The 19,667-nt window shown below is 40.5% G+C and overlaps 1 protein-coding gene across 2 annotated transcripts in view; it reads right to left on the reverse strand.

Annotated features, from left to right (window-relative positions):
* tmcc3 (transmembrane and coiled-coil domain family 3) overlaps positions 1-19,667 on the reverse strand; it is a 114,801-nt gene that overhangs the window by 30,350 nt on the left and 64,784 nt on the right. The window contains exon 1 of one of the 2 annotated variants that reach the window (XM_085375377.1): positions 3,317-4,327. The exons of the other annotated variant lie outside the window; for it this stretch is intronic. Within the exon in view, the coding sequence (XP_085231503.1) occupies positions 3,317-3,319 (3 nt within the window). The 5' untranslated portion in view covers positions 3,320-4,327. Of the gene's footprint in view, positions 1-3,316; positions 4,328-19,667 lie in introns of those variants that run through there. 2 annotated transcript variants of the gene reach the window in all.

A 19,667-nucleotide genomic window follows, 5' to 3' on the forward strand; every position in this document is an offset into this window, starting at 1 on the left:
CATTGAGCCCTCCTTCATAACTACTCTACTGTGAGTGAATTTTTTTTAATCCATTCTCATCCATTTGGATACTAGCAAGGTTGTATCAGCAGAGCAAGCCATAGCCAACCAGCATCTGCAGGAGAGTGATCTCACAAAAAACTCTTCTGTGAGGTACAAGTCACCAAGAAGTCTGAGCGTCAGTTTTGGTGAGTACTCAGTCATCTTGTTAGACTGTCTACCAAAAATACTCACTACACAAATTCTACTCACACTACATTTAAATTAAACCCATCTGCCACATTCTAGCAGACCTGCAAGGTGTATTTACTTTCTGCACAGACAACAAGACCAGTTAAATGCTCGGCAAATGATCTTGCTCTCTTAGCTGCTGTTCAGTCGAGCTTTTTCAATGTGTATGGAAATCATTTGGCAAAGTTGGAAAAATATTTATAAATCTGATCTTCCCAAATCCTAACTCATAAGCAAAGCATCTTAAAACAAACCCTTCTTTCAGACTGTGCTAAACCCAAACACAAGCTATGAAATGGTACGAAGGTATTCGGTTGCATTCAAACCACACATCTAAATATTGTCAATAACATGGCGACAATGACTTTGAGGCTTCAAATGCAGGGTGGGTGTAGTCATTGTGGCCACAACCAGCTTTCACATACAGTCTATGGCTGTCACACAGATCTTAGCATACAAGTCAGCTTGATGTTTTTGTAAAGGACTTCACAAACTGAATCATGGAGGAATGTTTTTTCATGTCATGACATGTAGTCACAGGTTAAGGATTAGGAGGATTAGCACTGCAATCAAGTCAGCGCGGCACTGTATGGTCATTTTACCCTCCCTCTGACAGGATGCCCCTGTCATTGAGGAATTTAAATGCACTTCCGAACAACAATAATTTCCGTTTAGGTTCTTATCTACACCACGAAATTTGTATATAATGGCAACACGTAATGACTTTACCTGAAATCAGTAAAACTGCAGACAGACCTGACAAACCTGCTCCACCACTAACTTCGTCTGTGGGCATGTATACGCTATCCTATTCCTTTAAAAACTGTCAACATTATGTGTCCAGATAATAAAACAATGCTGAAAGAACTTAAAACAGGGGTGTCAATCCCACAGTTTGGAGGCTAGAATTGAGCTGCCGAAGGGTTCGGTGCAGCCACTTTAATATTTAAAGAAAAATGCACTAATTTCCTGCAAAAGGATGGAAAATTAAAAGTATTTTTACATCTCAGACAAGCTGCTTGAATAATAAAGATTTAAAATACTATAAGTGAAGATTCTGTGACTTTTTACTGTGCACTAATAATTGCCATGACCATGTAATTACAGCCGACTCAATGAATGTATATTAGTGAGACAGATTGATGACATCTCAGGTAGTTCTACCCGAGGCTTAATTTCAGTAAGGTTTCCAGTAACTATTGAAACAAGACTAACCTGATTAAACAGTTACAGTTCAATCATTCTCTCTTTCGGCCTCCAGGTTGCGGAAAACAGAAATCAACCTAACTGAACAGATAGGTTTCTTCTTCTTTTCCAAAGTTTGTGAGTAATCATGTCAAATAATCAAGATCTCACTATTGATCAAAATAACTGACGATTGATGTGAAGAACATGTGAACATATTTTATTTAACAGCGATAATCCCAAATTCCCCTCTAATAACCCCAATAACCCTTAAAGTGACTGATTTCAGATCAGATGCTGTTTTGAGTATTAATCACCTGCCTTTCCTGTCTCTTTAGGGGCTACAGGCTTCATATCAGACTCATAAATAATGGAGAAGAACATGAAAAAAAAAGGCTCAGAGAATCTCCTTTCTTCCATATTCACACACTTATTACGAGTCTACATTGAAGCTGTACTGACTTTCATCATATTCCGCAAAAATCTACCGTGTGACTCTCTAGTGACTGAGTTTTCCAGCTGGGCCAGATTTTTTAGAAAGGTTTTACAGTTTTGGCTTTTGGATAGGGTAGATAACATTAAGGGTAAAGACTCAGGGAGTATTACATTGCATGAGATGTTTTAGGCTATAATGCAGAGAAAAGAAAGCATGTGGGTTAGATCCTATTTCTGCTTAACTGCTTTCCTTTTTGTTTTTCCAGCAGTTTGGCGCACGCCTTATTGCCAGATTGTGATGATTATTAAAGGTAAAAGCTGGTAAAAGCAGGCAGTCTTGATAATTATAGGCCTATAGCTTCACCCAGCAGACTTCAAGACAGTTGTGTGTAGCTACAAGACTTAAAACTTTAAAAGCAACATGAAGAAATCCAATGCATGCTGAATGCTTCTGAAAATCTTTGTGGGTTTATTGAGTATGATTTAGAATCCCACGCTACCAGTTCCAGCTCAGGAAACGCTGGTACAGATGTGTTTCAATTTAAATTCATAAGTATGAATTCATAAGAGGCCATCAAAACAATGGATAAAATAAATAAAAACTTCAGCTTCCAATTTAGCTGATCTCTCTATAAGACATATACAGATATTTTGACAGTAGTTTCTTTAGATCCTGGTGACAGTTTAAATCAAAAACAAAAAACAAAAACAGGAATGTATCTTTTTTACACAAGTTATTATGTAGGGCTTTAACTAGTATGGACCTATTTGAGTACAAATTGAACTGTATGTGAGTTTGACACCCCTACAATAAACGAAAGGTTTCATCTACTCAAGCATAAAATACATTTGTGTTTATCAAATAGCCATAAAAAACGGAAAATTGACAGACTAGTTTTCCCCACTGGTATGCATCATGTCTGGATCAATAAAAACATCCCGTAGTGGAGTCAAAATTGCTTTAAAATTTTATTACAATAAGCTCCGTTCATCTGAACCAAACTCCATTAAGAAATCTGTCAATTTAACGCTCCCTAACATATCGTCAATATGATCAATAATCAATTTTTTAAAAAGGTAAACATTTCGGAAAATAATCGATTAAAGTATCAGACTAGTGCCGAATTCAAGAAAAGCTCCAAATGTTAAATAATGAGTGTGTAAATATTTTGTTTATGTACAGGATACACACAAATTCCAACAAGCAGGGGAAAAACTGGATTTTCTAAATGAAGTGTGACAAGGCACGTGAACACAATACATGACGGGACTAGTCGGCGAAAAGCTGACTGACAGCTGTTGGAAAGAGGAGGAACGCCAATTCATCCCAGTGACAGAAACTCGACGGTTATAAATAACTTATAAACTCTGGGGTGGAGATTTAGGCGGTCAGACAGCAAATCCGACAGTTTCACAGACGTTAGCTCGCTAACTGATTTCGTATTAGCAGAAAGGACATATTTACCATTTTACCGCCGCTGATTTGAGCGTATCCCTACTTCCAAACTTTTCTCCCCAGCAGCAGAGCCAGCTCCGGACATAATCTTCGGGCTCACACTGGCTCCCCTGTGCCGTTTCTCTCCGTGTGAAAATTAACCGTTAACACCGTCTGTGAACCACATGCCATCGGGGTTCCCTCGTCCACTTGATGCTGCTGCTGGAGGCCGACCAACGGCTACAAGCAACGGTGTGGTCCCCTCTCCTAACCAGCCCGCCGCGATAATCTTCCTAAAACCGGCGAGCAGTGGACACACAGCGTGTAACTACGCCCCGCCCACATTTTTACACAGAGGGAGGGGCTGGGAGGCATATCGAATACTCCCACTCTTATTAATTTATAATCCGAAACAGTGGGCCTCCTTGGTCTACCAGTGAGATCTGCTGGCTCTTTTTTTTTTACTCTCAACAATATCTTTATCAATATTTAATCATAATTAATATCAAGCATAACACAGTCCCAAAAGGAAATAAAGAAACGTTTTCCTCTTATTCTGGGCTCCTTTATCTAATGGAAATTCTGGCCCAGGAAAACTAGGCCATGGGTCATCAAGTTACAAACAGGCTGCAGGGCACAAATGTTTGATGAAGCCTTTTTTAAAACATAAATAGTTAAAATCCTTCAGACTTTCCCTTATTCATTGGAGATGTTGTCAACCGGCTATTGAGCATGAGAGTGGTCACATGACTCAAAATCATCAGGACTTCCTCCTAATCATCCAACCACATCCAGTAGATTAGTGTCCTTCCCTGAGCCTGCTTCTGTTGGCGATCTCTTCCCGTTACAAAGGAGTTCTTGCTCCCCAGTGTCACCAAGTGCTTTCTCATGGCAAATCAGCTAATTCGAGGGATTTTGTCCCTTTTGAAGTCGTACTCACAGTTGCAGCAACTTGAGAACCCATTTCGGTGTCGCATTAAATGATAAAGATTTTTTTCCTTAAAATGTATCATTTTTATGATATCAACATAGTGTTTTTGATCATTTATATGTCTATGTGACAAATATGCTTGTAAACAAATTTTATGGTGAGCTCAGATAAACTTTCCTCCTTCAGCAGATAAATATGTGAAACCCATGACAGAGAGCAACAATCCACAGTAGGAAAATCTACATAAAACATAATTTTGACAGGACGATAAGGGGGCTTTATTCTAAATATAAGCATAACAACAATATACCGATGCAGTTTAATGCACAATATGCAGCAGATCTGCCACATATTCATCAGTCAATATTCATCATCAATCTTCATAGGAAGATTACAATGTGAGTTCTGTATATATACTGTATACAGTATATAATCCAGACCAGCACCACAGCGACACTAACTTCAATAATTAATGCACTGTATATTCAAATGATTAACCCTGTCAAGGTAGAAATTAGGGTTGAGCTGTTAGATTGATGGGATTAATCTTTTCTTTTTCTTGCCAGTAAAACTGACGTCAGAATGAATCCTCTCCAGATCTGTTTGAAAATATAGAAAACTCCTCTGCTGGGACTAATAGCATGTGTCTGATTTAGTGTTTTACATAAAATGGTTGAAATAACCCATCTGAGCCTCCGTTCCGTATGGAAACCCTACAAATCTATGCAAATATTCTTCAAATGACCAAACAGACTTTATTAATAGTGCATGTGAAGCGTATTTGAGTTATCGCTGGTAATGTACTTGTAGAATACATTACATTGTGAGAGACTGATTGCATATGAGTGTAAAATTATCAGAAAAAATAAGTTTCTAAGCTGCTCGGTCCTTTCACACTAATAGAAGTTTCCAGTGCAGGCTATTCTTACCCTTTGTGAATTTGCCACCTTTAACATGACCTGTGTTTTGCCAAAGTTCTTGTTTACACCTAGTGGAAACACAGTCACATGGATAATGTGATAGACATGACACCGGTTAGATGAATTACTCCTCAAAGGTCTTGGGATTGATTCATGAATGATTTAAAGGCACAGCAGCTCCAGTCTGGCCCCACTGATAAAGAAACCAATTAGGATGATCCGTGGCCTTGTCATGTGATCTGAGCCTACTGATAGTTTTCTGTCAAAGCGGACATTAAGAATTAATCCCTGCAATGTAAGTCCTCTGGCTAGCACTCGACCTCGCCCTGGACCTCCAATCTGGTGAAAAACACACCAGTATCCTTGCGGCATCCCACTCTTCTGTCATTCTTTATCACTTTCTTCTCCCTTATGCGCACATGGACCTGAAGCCTAGTTTATGAGGATGCTGGGTGAGTCAGCGGGCTGTTAATCACCGTGACAAGTGTGTGTGCTGACAGGTTGGACGCCGTGAGGTTCGGTGATTCAGCCTGCAGGGGAGAACACAGCACCTGGCACTGAGGCAGCCTGCAGGCCACGAGCCCCCGTACTGAGGTGCAATGTGTTCCAAACAAATCACATCGCCTTATTTCCACGAGCGTGCACGTGCATCTTGGGGTCGTCATTGTATAGCTTCAGGATGAATCAATCCTGATGCACTTCCACTCCACTTCCCCTGAGTATTGACATACAAAATCCATTTGTGTGAAAAAGAGATAGCAGGCAGAGTTAATTGTGACATTTAATTAGGCACAGATTGGTGGCCTGTTTGTACTTTCGAATTCATTTGATTCAGGGCAAGCTTTATCTACAAGCTCACAAGCCTTTAAATACCATTAAGAGCAGACCTAATGGATATGTCCAACCTTGTGACACTTGCAAGACTGTAACAGAAAAACAGGTTAAGGAAGTGTTTCGATTTACTGCAGGAAAACCTCAAATGTATCCACATGGACACACGCATGCACTCCGTCTTTATCTAAATATCTCCTTTGACTTTTAATAAGTGAGTAATAGAGCTACAAATCCAGTTATGTTTCCAAACCAGAGTCAGGTTACATCATTTTTTTAAAACTCCAGCATGTAAACCCCAGAGTTTCATATCATAAAATGATGCAAAACTTATTTTTGTGTCAAGGAAGCAAATATTTACATAATTTCTGCTGTTAATCACAAGATGCCATTGTTCTCTTCCCCCTCGAGCACTGGTCTTCCTGCTTCACTTCCTGCCTCCATCTCAGCTGGGGTATAACTTTAACCTCTGATGTACCAGAAACCTCCGGTACACTGATAACAGTCTGCGCTGTTTACTGGAGGTGAGTCTTTGGATTGCTTGGGTGAAGCAGGTTCCAGTGAGGCTTTTCAGGAACTGACTGAGGTCAGAAAATGATGCAGCCGCTCTGGAATGTTTAGCCGATGTGGTCGTAAAGTTCTAGTATTCCGCTGGTAGTTGTGGAATGTTTAAATTATGTTCACATGAGATTAGGCTGTTCTCAAGAATGAGTAAAAACTGGGCTCAGAGTATTCTCTTGAAACCATTGTCTGTAGAAACCATGCAACCTGACAGCTCGCCCAAAATGTCTATCGCCCCCTGGTGACTGGCTGCAGTAAAGGTCATAAACCCTGCCCCTTTTAAAGATGCCTAATGGCATTTACATCAGTCATCACATTGATTTGGGTTCAAGGGGTCATTTTTCCTCTCAGTTTGTTTTTAATTAGTAACTTGGTGCTCTAAAATTGGGGTATAGCTTCATGATGAGTGGCAGCTGCAGTAATGGAAAAACTTGCACATTTTTATTCAGCATTTCCAGACAGAGTAGGGTCACTGAAGGAGATCACAGCTGTCTGTTTCAAACTGAGAGTGTGAGTTGTTCTCTAGCAAACTGGACTAACCAGTACAAGGGCCTGAGGTACTGCTGCACTTTTATGTTAAGTTAAATATGGGATTTCTAAGCTAATCAATAAATTAACATCCTTAGCTAGCTAGCTAAGGCAGTCATTGGCTGAAACCCTGAAGGGATCAGAAGTGAAACGTGAGAGGAATTAAAGAAGATAGGGTCATAATTTTCACATTTGAAGCATCACTACATAGCTTGTGCGGAAAGTGGAAACAGGGGCCTCTGTGGCCACAGTCGGTAATTACAGGATTCTGGAGAAGTAATTTCCTGTGCAATCCTACGATTACATATTACAGCTATGTCAGATGCCTTTTGAGGTTTTCCCTAACGTTTTCTGGTTGTTAAATGTGATCAGATTTGAATCTGTGATCAGTGATCAGATTTAAAGTCCACATTAGGAGGTAGGATAAGTCCTGGGTGTATCAGGTAAAGGAACCTGGTTTACATTGCCTTTGGACTTTTGGATTTAATACTCATTTTTAAATTTTTCCTTCTCACCTTTTTGGTTTGGATGGCCGTTCAGAAGAACAACCATCCGGACTGCAGAGGCAGCAGAGAGATACATTACATACTATTGTAACTGTAGTAAAGACTAAGTAAAGATGAAAAAGTTGCAGCAGAAGGTGAAAGTTTACCATGTATTTTGTGTATTTTGAACCAAACCATATCATTTAATATACCTAACCACATAGTTTTGGTCCCTAACCACACAGGAACTCAAAAAGTTGAAATATTGTTGTGCTAGACAGGTCAGAAACTCCTGTCCTGTGGGTGGAAGTCCTGTGATCATTGTCACCGTCATACTTTCTTACGGAGACTTTGAATTTGCTTTTTAATACTTGTGGAGAACCACCCTACATGTCAAAATAATAAAATGTGTGATGCCAAGAGAATCTGACCCATCTACAGTACGTGATAAACTGAGAATAAGAATATGTCTCTATTCTACTTTCCACAGCAACAGTCAGCTCGGTGTTACGTGTGCTTCAGCTGAATGATATTCATTAGTTTACCCACTGTTAGTACTTATTCACCCCCAATAACTCAAGGGCATTTAATCATTGTCACAAGAAGCAATATAAAAAAGATGCAACTCCCACTGAAAACTGCCACGTCAACACAATACAAGAAAATCAACACTATCATGAAAACGAAGGTCTACCACAACATCTTACTGCAACATGAAATCCCTTGTGCCCTGAACCTGTCACAGCGCGGTGCGCTGGTGTGTTAGTTAGAGCAGGCCAAGAGCAGACAAAGGCAAGGAGACGTGACATGACTTAACAAAAGGCGAGCCTTTATTATGGCTGATGACAGAAGGCAAAAACAAAAGCTAAGACGAGTGCAGGCAAGACAACTAAACTGGAAAACAGACTAAGAAAAACCCATGAAACTGAGATAAAGCTATGAAACTTCAAGAACTAATTCTATGACTGTGAGAACTGTGCCGACTATGACGAGGCATCACTGGGAAGGTTACACAGATGACGTGACACAGACTGAATGAAACACAGAGACTAAATACACATAAGGGATGATCAAGGGAAGTGGCCACACATGGGAGCACAGCTGACACACATGAAACTAATGACAGGACAGGGGAAGTGAAACTAAATACAATGAACAAAGAACAGAGGACTCTTTCAAAATAAAACAGGAAACATGATGAGACAGACCAAACAACATGGGATGACAACATGAGACATGGAACACAAAGGGCAAATGAGACTAAGATCCAGTGGAAGGAGAAATGAGGAGATCCAATAAACAGAACTAAGGCTGAACAACTTAGGGGTTTAAGAGAGCTAGATGAGCTTAACCCAAACAATAAATGACAAAACACAAAGACTCAAGTTCTAACTGACAATGCAAAAGCAACTTAACATTTTCCCATACTAAAAACAGAAATACACAATATATAATGAACTCAAAATGCTGGGTCACAGACCCAGCCATGACAGAACCCAATTGGTCTTGGGTTCATTTACCAACAAGACAATGACCCAATTATACAAGCCTTTGGGAACAGCTAGAAAGTATCTAGAGTTTAATATCAAAATAGAAACTATTGAAATGCTGATAAAAACTGCTGTTATCAAGGCCAAAGAAGGCCACACAAAATGTTAAATGTTAGTTGGTTAATGTATTTTACTAAGAATCATTTAGCTTTTCTGGTATAGCAATTCTCAATTTACCGGTCGGTCTACGTCCCTACCCTCACCTATGGCCACGAGCTGTGGGTAGTGACCGAAAGAACGAGATCACGGATACAAGCGGCAGAAATGAGCTTCCTCCGAAGGGTGGCTGGCCTCTCCCTTAGAGATAGGGTGAGAAGTTCGGCCATCCGGGAGGGGCTCAGAGTAGAGCAGCTGCTGCTCCACATCGAAAGGAGCCAGCTGAGGTGGTTCGGGCATCTGACAAGGATGCCCCCTGGGCGCCTCCTGGGTGAGGTGTTCCAGGCATGTCCCACCGGGAGGAGGCCCCGGGGCAGACCCAGGACACGCTGGAGAGATTATATCTCTCGGCTGGCCTGGGAACGCCTTGGTATTCCCCCGGATAAGCTGGAGGAGGTGGCTGGGGAGAGGGAGGTCTGGGCCTCTTTGCTTAGGCTGCTGCCCCCGCGACCCGGCCCCGGACAAAGCGGATGAGGATGGTATAGCAATTCTGGTATGCTCTACCAGAGAAGAGCAGCACATCCTGATAGTCTTGTCATTGTTTTGAAATTTGGTTTTCAACCCTGTACCACACTGGTGACTTGACTGACGTTAATGCTAGCACAGTATGTCACTCGATCCCTGTATAAACGCCTCCAGCGTTAATGCCCATTACTTCAATGCCAGGAAAATTGACGTCAGAGCTAATATCAGTTCCCATACCTCACTATCGTGTAACCTCCGTCATACAATGAGCGTATGAGAATGTGACAGACGGAGGGAGAAAGCGAGAGAGGAAACTGGGAGTTAAGTGACACACAGCTGTCCTGATTCGGCCTGATTATTGCTGTGTCTCTGAGTCAAACAGGAAGGGAAACTTTCCGCAGAGGAGACTGAGAGCTCTCAAACGTGACTCTGTGGGAAGAAACGTCTATTTGCTTCTCCATTTCCTTTGTTCCTCAAAAGATATCGCTGACATACAGAGACACACACTTTTATATACTCTCAAATCACATAATGTTTCAAAAAATGTATTTTTCAACACCAAAGAGAAATGAAGCATGTGAGTATCATGCCAACTAACTGATACCATATCGCCCAGAGCTCCAGGAATAAAGTCATTAAGTGGAGAGGATTTCATTAAGATCTTGAATAATTCACAGCTATGATTCCCATCTAATGTCTGGTATCGCTGTTACGTAGAACAGCTAATGTGTTCATAACTGTCAGATGGGAATGTGGCTACATCCAGACGAGCAGAGGCAGGAAGCTGCAGGCCACTGCTGTGTGCATCACTTATCTTTTCTCCAAGGTGTCAGGAGGAAAAAGCGGAGAGCGAAGACAGTTTAATTGAGCGCTGATTAAAGTTTAATTGATTCATTTCAGTCTGAATCTATTAAGTAGAATGGAGATGCACACAGATTTCTTTTGAGTAGCTGGAGCAATGAAGTTGGACACATTTTCCTTCACAGTGATTGATATGCAGCATTTATATGGCTGCTTGTGCACAGATGGGTGACAAATTAAAGGCATTTTAAAAAAGAAGTGTTTGACCCCTGCAGCGAGGAGATATGCTGTCCCTGTCACGCTCTGAGAGACATCCTAGTTTTGGTCTTTTATGTTAGAGGGAAGCCAATCCTTTTTATACTGATAAGAGTGATCTCTTCCAGGATAACATTCATCGGGAATAAATGGTAACAGAAAGGCTTGATGAGGATGATGTGATTTGTGTGCTCTAACCAAATCTCGACCCTACTGCAAACACATGGGAGATTTTGGACTGATCCGTTATTGAGCTCAGTGCACAACAGGTGGGTGAAATGAACAAATATGTGAGTCTTTATTTGGCTTTTAATTAAAAACCAATAACACAAAGTCCAAGGGATCGAAGAACTAAATAGGAATTCACAGAAGGAAGAATAGATAGAGGAGGCAAGTGAATGCTTCACATCACTCACAATATTGTCTGCTTTACTCCACACACTGTCCCTATAAATGCTTTGCCTTGGCAATGCAATTCCCAGCAACTTTCTTTTTCTGTGCCTCAGAAGCATTTCCAAACTCAACCTTCTGAGTAAATAACAGAATCACGAAATAACACACCAAACCAAAAAGACTTGTGGCTGGCAGAAATGCTTTTTTTCCCATGTGGTGGCAACAAGCTTGCATAAGGTGTGGGAAATAAGCTTAAAACAATCTCACAGGGGGAAAGATGGGACTGTATATACGTCAGGCTGTTTAGACACGGGTCAAACCAATCAGGGCAGGGTACAAAACGACATACAAGAAAAAAGCATTTTATCAAAATAAAACGAGAAGTAGAAATAAGGTAGACAAAGGAGCTATCAGAGAGGAGACAAAGAAAAAGACACTGGGAAAATATGGACACAAGAATGAAGATCTATGAAGCGAAATCAAAATATAAAAAGATTAAAAGAAACCAGGACCATGAAAGTTGGACCCCACTGATCATGAGAAACACACAGTTAGGGACTAACTTTTGATCGACTGGTGTTATTTCCCACAGCAGTGTTTGTTTTTGCACTGGCACTGAAACCTTTTTTGATTTATTTGAAAATGAATCTTTACAACAGGTCTATTATGCAGCACAAACTGTACTGGTGACTCACTGTTACCAGAGATTTGCACTGTCCAGTAAAGCAGTAGCTGCCACAAGTACAGGTTGTTCAACAACGCAAAACAGCATTTTTCAAGCTTTTATACATTTAGCAAAGTGAGAACATTTGTTGTGAGTCTTTAATTGGCACAAAGTCTTCAGATCTTACTTAAGAGCACCGTTTCATTGTGGATTACAAATCGGAGCAGGATGTAGATTAGAAAGTGCAGAACTGTCAATTACAGAAAGTAATTCTCCAAGTATACCAAGGCAGAAGAGGAAAACACACAAACATTCTCTGTAGCTGACTTCTCGTATTTTAAGTGTGATGAGATATTTTGACTAGAAACAAGACAAATATTCTTAAATCTGACAAAAGTTTCTTGTTTTGAGAAGAAAAAAAAAATCTGCCAGTGGGGTGAGCAAAAGTTGCTTGACTAGAATTGTTAAAACTAGCAAATGAATCTATGCCTTTTAACTAGACAAAAGTATCTAAATGTTATGCTTAAATGAAGAAAATTTGACTTATTACAAGGAAAGAGACTGAATTGTTTCTTTCTCGATTGAGTTAAATATAAGAATTAAATCTCAACTCTGAGAACAATAATTAGAAAAAAGTGCTGAGAATAAGACACCATCTGTTCAAAAAGCTACAAAAAAATATGGGACTTAATCTTAAAGCAAAACATCAGAAGCACTCTTATTTTTTGAACTTTTATTGACACAGCAAAAGGTCAGTAACTCAACTTTAACAGTACTGAGGTCTAATTCCAGGAGACTCATGTCTAACATTACCTACATTTGAGCAGGGTGTAACATGGCCACTGTAAGGAGTGCATATTCCAGATACTCTTAACAGGAATAATAACAGTGTAAAATACTCATGACTAAATGTATCAAACATACATTTTGCTCTTACTTCACATTTTAATATTTTTAATGATAACATTATTAGGTTTTTAATGTCCCTTACTGCAGAATAAAGATTTCTTATGAAAGTTTTGTTTTGTTTTGTTTTTATCTTTAGCTCCATTCTAAGAAAATGACCAGTTTCAAGTGTCCTCAGTGTAGGACACATACAGGATGCCATGCTGAAATGTAAAGCACTTACAATAGAAGCCACCAGAAACAAATTATTCCAGCCTAATTGATGACATTTATGGCATTTGTTTTCTGTGCTGACTGATATGCTGCTCAGTGCTTTGCTGCCTGCTTTTAAATCAGATGTCACTCTGAACATAAACACAAGCTACATGTGATGTCTCTGATGTGTATCTGTTTCTACCCGTGCTGATGCTAGCATGACTAAAGCTAGCCAAGCAGCAGTAAATATGTGAAGTAAGGCAGAAGGATATACTCATCAAACAAACAGGATCATAAGAATATAAAACCACGAGCACTACAAATGTAACAGAAATATGTTGACATAAAATGGCATGTTATTTGAAATCTACACGAAACAATGACACAACTACTTTTTTTCAATTTTTTCAATTTATTTATTTTTTACCAATTGTCCAAATTAGTCTGTGATTGGCCTTAGTGTGACAGAAATCATATTTATATACAACTAAATATGACTCAGCAAACATGTTTTAAATGGATGATTCCTCACTTGATGACGAATGATCCATTTCCATATTTGCTGAGTCTTAAATTTGATGTCAGTGAACTTTTCAGTGGTTGGTGTTAAAAAAAAGCCCCCAAATCCCCTATGAGCAAGCACTTGGCGACAGTGGAGAGGAAAAACTCCCTCTTAATAGGGAGAAACCTCTGACAGAACCGGGCTCAGGAAGGGGTGGCCTTCTGTCTTGACCGAGAGGGGTTCAAATGTTCACTGACAATTTAGTTGTATATAAATATGATTTTTAGGACTTGATGTTGACACCAATTATGTGAAATTGGGGACGCGCACAGTTCCGCTTCTTCTTGTTCTTCTTCTTCCTTGGCGGAATCTCTGGCAGGCTCTTGACTTCAGTCTTGAGTTCAGCCACCTTGACATTGAGCATTTTCTGTTTGTCTTGTACACTTTGCAAAGATTCCTGTACAGAAAATGCAGCTGACTCTTCTTTTTCTATCTTCTGTTGTTCTGTGGTGTCTTTTTCTTTCTGAGGCTCCTGCAGAGACCTTGCAGTGGATGGCAGTGAGTCCTCTTTTTCCATCTTGTCCTGTTCTCCAGTCTCGTTTTCTTTCGGAAGCTCAAATTTGTGCATTTCATTTGCAGCAGTGGAATTTTGTTCTTTGTGCTGCTGTGGGATTTTAAGTGAGGAAGCTTTGGCCCCTTTCAGCTCTGGCTCCAGAGACTCTAGCTTCAAATCATGAAGGGCCTTGTTGGGGCAGAGCTGGGATTTCAGGTCACTGATTTCCAGGTTGAGTGTCTCCTGCTCCTGCCTATGTTTAACGGCCTGCTCTTCAAGCTGATTTTGAGCTGCTAGGAGCTGTTTCTGGAGCATCTCAATCTGCTCTTGCTGAATCCTACATTTGAGCTCAAATTCAGCCTCCTTAGAGGACTTCAGTCCTACAGAGTCAGTGTGTGAAGCCTCTGTGGTTGGAGTGGCAGACTCCACACACTGCTCTGTGGTAGGGTGGCTGATTTGGTCCTGCAGGGTAGCAATCACCTCATCCAATATGACCATAGCTTCATTGTCACTCACGAGAGTGTCTGTCTCACTGATGTCATAGGGCTTATTACTAGAAGCCTCTTCCAGCTGCTCTATGAGGCCTTTGATCGTTTCCTCGTGATTTTGCTCGTTCTCGTGAATTTCTTCACGAAGTTTGTTCACCTGAAGCTGGTGATAAGAGGCCCTCTTGTTTGCACCTACCATTTTACCGTAAAGGTCGTTCTGATGGTGTTGGGAGGCTTCCAGTTGGTGTCTGAGAGCAGCAATCTCGTGCCAGGGATTAAACGGGGGTCTAAATGTGGGAATGGGTTGATATTCCCAAGTCCCTCCATTAGGCACAGGGTTAGCCGTGCTGTTTTGAGCTTCAAGAAGAGCCCGGGCATATGCCCGAGTAATTGCTCTTCTTGGTTCTTCAGCCACTCTTTTCTGTTTTTGCTTTTTTTGTTTCTTTGGTTTCACAACCGTTTCCTTTGGTGGTTGTGCCACAGGAGACTTTTTAGTATTTGGTTGTGCGGCTTTATCAACCTCAGGTTTTGGTGTGATGACCATTTCTATTTTTGCTTCTGCCATTGTAGATGCGTCAGCGTGTGCGTCTGCGTTTCTCTGCGTCCGCCTTGTCTTTGTTTTAACAACCAGGTTGCTTTGTGTTTCTGCCATCCGAGATCCACTAAAGTCGGTTGAACGTCTCCCCTATTTATAGGGTTTTCCAGTAGAATGTGCACTGTGACATCACAGGCTGTTCCTGTGATGCGCTGTTCCTTTGAAGTGCCATGATTGGAACAATTCAAAATAAAATGCCCACAAACCTAATGTAAAGGAAAGGCTTTTATTTTGTAGCACATACTGAATTAACACTATAAAAGCTACTCTACAGGAATTGCAGTAAAAAATAAAACAAAAGCAAAATATGTTTTTTAAATGGTTGTTAAAAAAACTAACCAAAGTAGAAGACAACTGTTTAGTGGAAAGTATTCGACATTCTAGAGATTCTCAGGCATAATAACTTCTTTCATAATTTAAACAAGGACAGGTAGAAAACGTTCATATTTAGTGAAAGATATTTATTAACATTATCCAATGAGAGTTACTGAATGTCTGTAGGCAGTGAGATCTTGGTGGTTGATGAGGCGACAGAATGTCATCTATGTTTGGTTTTAAATTCAGTTTCAATGCTGAATCTAAGAAACAACAGACTGCAGAGGGAGACTTTAATAGAGGTTTACTAACTCTTACTATCATATACATTGTGGAAAAATCTGTCTTTATTTAGCATAATATATTTGTTATAAGCACTAAATATGTTTTATGATTAACTGATGAACACTAACGTACCAAGCTGAAAATTCTGCTCACCAGTCAGCAGCTTATATTCACAAAAAACAGATAAATCTGCGATCCATGCAACTCTTCCTCTCATGTGGCGCCACATGGACGCGGTCAGGTAGATATGAAACAGCCAGAGGGAACAATTGAAGGAGGAGGAGGAGGTCTGATGTTTCCTCTCCAAACAACTTTAATCAAAGTAAGCCGTGAGCCACCAGTTTGAACAAGTCTGTAAACTATTTTCTTTTTAGGTATTTTAGCTTAAATAACATAATTAAAGATGTCCAAAGTTCTTATAAATTATAAATCTAAAACACACACACATTTTTTTTGTTTTTGTGTTTATTTTTACATATATTTGCCATCAATTCATGCTAAATTTGTGCGTTATATTCCTCCATGATGCAGGAAATGAAGTGTCTCGGAGTAAAGCAAACATTTTCAGCCGTAATCACCTTCATTTTCACTCTCCTTTCGTTGCGTTTCCTGACACTCAAACATGTCTCAGGCACAGAAAATTTCCTCGCTTTTAAGCCCTGCCTGTACCCCTTTCATCTCCCTCTGCTTCCCTGTCCTCACATTCATCCTCTCTTCCCATTAAAGCTGCCACCCTCCTGCTCACTTTCATTACAAATCTGAGCCAACAATTATATTTTCCAACATTTTTATGCTTCTCCCCTTTGGAAGAGAACTTCCCTGCCTGTCTGTCACCTCTAGGCTTTTATCTTCTGCACGATCTTCCTCTCTGTCACTTATTCGTGTACTTGCAGAACTTAGCACTGCACGTTTAATCCCTTTCAACCCTGCAGTTCTGCTGCAATCCAAAGGAACCTTGAAAACTAAAACTGGGTGTAATCCCTCTATATTTAGTCCACAAGACTAGATTCAACTATGCAGATGTTCTTCTATGTTTTTCTGTTGATAGGGATGAGCCCCATTAGGTCCAGCAGTGACTAAGTAAGGATCCTTAGACTTTCATACAAGCAGAGTAGGACGGAGGCTGCTGCGGCTAAAGCTTGGCAGTGGGGACAGTGACTAATCAGTCCGGGCATCTACATGTATCATCAGGCAGAAGTAATCAGTCTGACATGGTATTATCAAACACTCCAGCAGCGGGTCAGCCATGAAGCCAAGCCTGCTGAAATGTAGAATCAACAGTGCGAGGTGCACGACTCTTTTATAAATCCGTCACTAAGTCCTTCTCGGCTAGACCTGAAATAAATCTTTGGCCACGAGGCGGGAAACAGAAATACGCTGATACTGTGAACTTCCTAGCAAACAGCTGCTTAATCTGCAGCAGATGAGACCTATTCACGTACATATGGAGTATATGGCTACGTCTCTTCGTCTGCAGATTGGTGAACAGGGACTGCAGGGCGCACAGGGTCAGAGCAGATCTGTAGTGCCAAGTTTAAAACTGTGACACTCCTTCATCTGTCTGTCTAATCATCTTCATCAGCCACATCTCCGTGCTCTCCCCATAGCTGCTGTCCTCTCCCTCTCCATGTTCTTCCCTGTATGATGCTTGCTGTCTCTCCCTCACTTCCTCCCTGGTGTGTGAGAATTAGTAAGCAGTTTTCAGAGGGTGAATATCAAAGCCGTGGATAATCTCCTGTGCCATTTTTCTTCAAATAACGCAAGTTTTGAAATGAAGGCTTTAATTTTAATTATGAAGGAAATGTTGAGTTTGTGTGAATATTGCAGTAATGCAGTACATTTAACAGAGGCAGCAGATCAAAAGAAGCTTATTATTATGCGACCAGTTGTGTGCACAGACCATTTTCTTCTAAGTCCTGTCATGTTTCCTGGGTCGTACCCGGTGATTTACATTCTAGTTCTATATTGTGTGTCATCCTTTGACTACAGTATTATTTCCCAGCACTTCTGAGTTGTGTTATCTAAGTTTCTAGTTCTCAGTTCCTTAGTTGTTGTTGGTTCCCTTTTGTTTCCAGTCTGCCCTGGTGTGGTGTTGGATTGATCTCTGAATGAGGTCAGCCTTGTCTCTGCGTGTTTCCCTTTCTGTCTTTGTGTTGAGTCTGCATTTCTGTTCCCGCATTCCTGACGTATTCTGATAGTCTCTCATTCTGTGTGTGTTATGTTCCGCTTTGCTTCTCTTCGGCTCATTAGTTGGATTCTGTTCAGCTGTCTTCCCTCACGTGTCTCCACTTTGCCTTTACCTCACATCTAAACTTTGGTCCTCAGTTTTCTTCTGCCCTTTGTTGTGTTATTCCTCATGGTCCCTATATCCTTGTGCTGTGTGTCTTCCTTGTGCCCCGTTTTACTTTTGTGTAGTAAGTTCTGACTTCCTAGCATTCCAATTGTAATAGTATTCTTGGTAGATCTGCTTCCTAGAACCACCTTATGAGTTTCAGAAATAAAGCTATATTTCTGAGCATTTCCCTGAGTCTGCCTATCAAGCAGCACTCGATATGACAGTAGTATACATTTACAAGCTCGTACTCCTCAGATCAGGGCCGGCCCGTGGCATAGGCCGTATAGGCAAATGCTAAGGGCGCCGTCCATCAGGGGGCGCCACGCCAGTGCCACAAATGTTGAAAAAAAAAAAAAAGTTGGTGCTATTATTAATGGCACATTTTATTATTTACTATTATTTCTAAATACAAAAAATAATCCCACGTTAATTAAAATGCAAAGTAAAGCTTATTTAATAGAAATATTATTTGTTACAACATTACGCCCCCCCCCCTCCCAGCACGGTGCGCCCCCTCCCTTCCCGTATCATGGTTCCTTTTGGACGTCACCACATCAAAAAATCAACACAAGATGTCAAAACGGCCAAAACTGTCAGGTGCCCAGGGAAGAAAAAAGAGAAAAGAAGAGGAGGAGAAACGAGAAAAAGACAGAGGTAGGTAACGTTAGCCTACATGAAATTATTTGTCTGAATGTGATAGTAACCTAAATTTTTAGCATTAAGCTAATGTTAGATGATTAGCTAATTGCTAATCAATAAATAGCTAGTTAACTGTTTTAACGTCAGTTAATATTGTGGAGGGGGCTAAATTGTTATGGAAAATAATAATGTAACGTTAGGTAATTACAGTACTCCCACCTTTCCCACCATTCCTCATTTGTATTCATCTTTTAAGCAGGTGTTTTTTGTTTACATTGTTATTGCCTTCTGGTTAGCTAACGTTTACCCTGCAGGTAATAGTCACTTTTCCACCCCTGTATATATTATAGTTCTAAGCCTAGTTGTTAAAGTGCACATCATTAATGTTAAGCAATATCACATGAGAGGGAATGCTGTTTTTTAATATGAGCACTGCTGTGATTCGGTCAAAGATAATCATAAAATAACATTCTCATATGATATTATACTGTTACTTTGCATTCTGCCATTCAGCATTTCACTGTAATGATGACAATGAATTGAATCTAATCTAATTTGCATATCAGTTAACATCATACATATATCTCTTTGGTTTTTCATTTATATTATATCATTTCATTTTATTCCTGGAATCATATGTTTTTATTATTAGACTTTAATACTCAGTGGTGTCACATACTCCTCTCTTCAGATGCACTGTTGAAGTTTCTAAATCCCACCCCTGGGCCATCTACCACATCTACCGCTGCTGCCTCCACTTCAGCAGCACAACCCACCAGTGATGCAGCATCAGCAGCACAACCCAGCCATGATGCAGCAGCATCAAGCAGTCTTCCTGTTGCCTCCACCTCAGCAGCACAACCCACCAGTTTTGCAGCAGCATCAAGCGGTGCAGTCGCCCTCCATGCAGCTAGATGTGGCTGTCGACTTGCTGAAGAAAACCAAAGATTCCCTCACCAGCTACAGAAACACTGGATTTTCTGATGCACAGACAACGGCAAAGGAGATGTGTGAAGAAATGAATGTGG

The sequence above is a fragment of the Diplotaxodon limnothrissa genome, linkage group LG17 (genome assembly GCF_057381915.1).
Source record: "Diplotaxodon limnothrissa isolate DT_005_m linkage group LG17, D_limnothrissa_male_GT1.1, whole genome shotgun sequence".
Lineage (NCBI taxonomy): Eukaryota > Metazoa > Chordata > Actinopteri > Cichliformes > Cichlidae > Diplotaxodon > Diplotaxodon limnothrissa.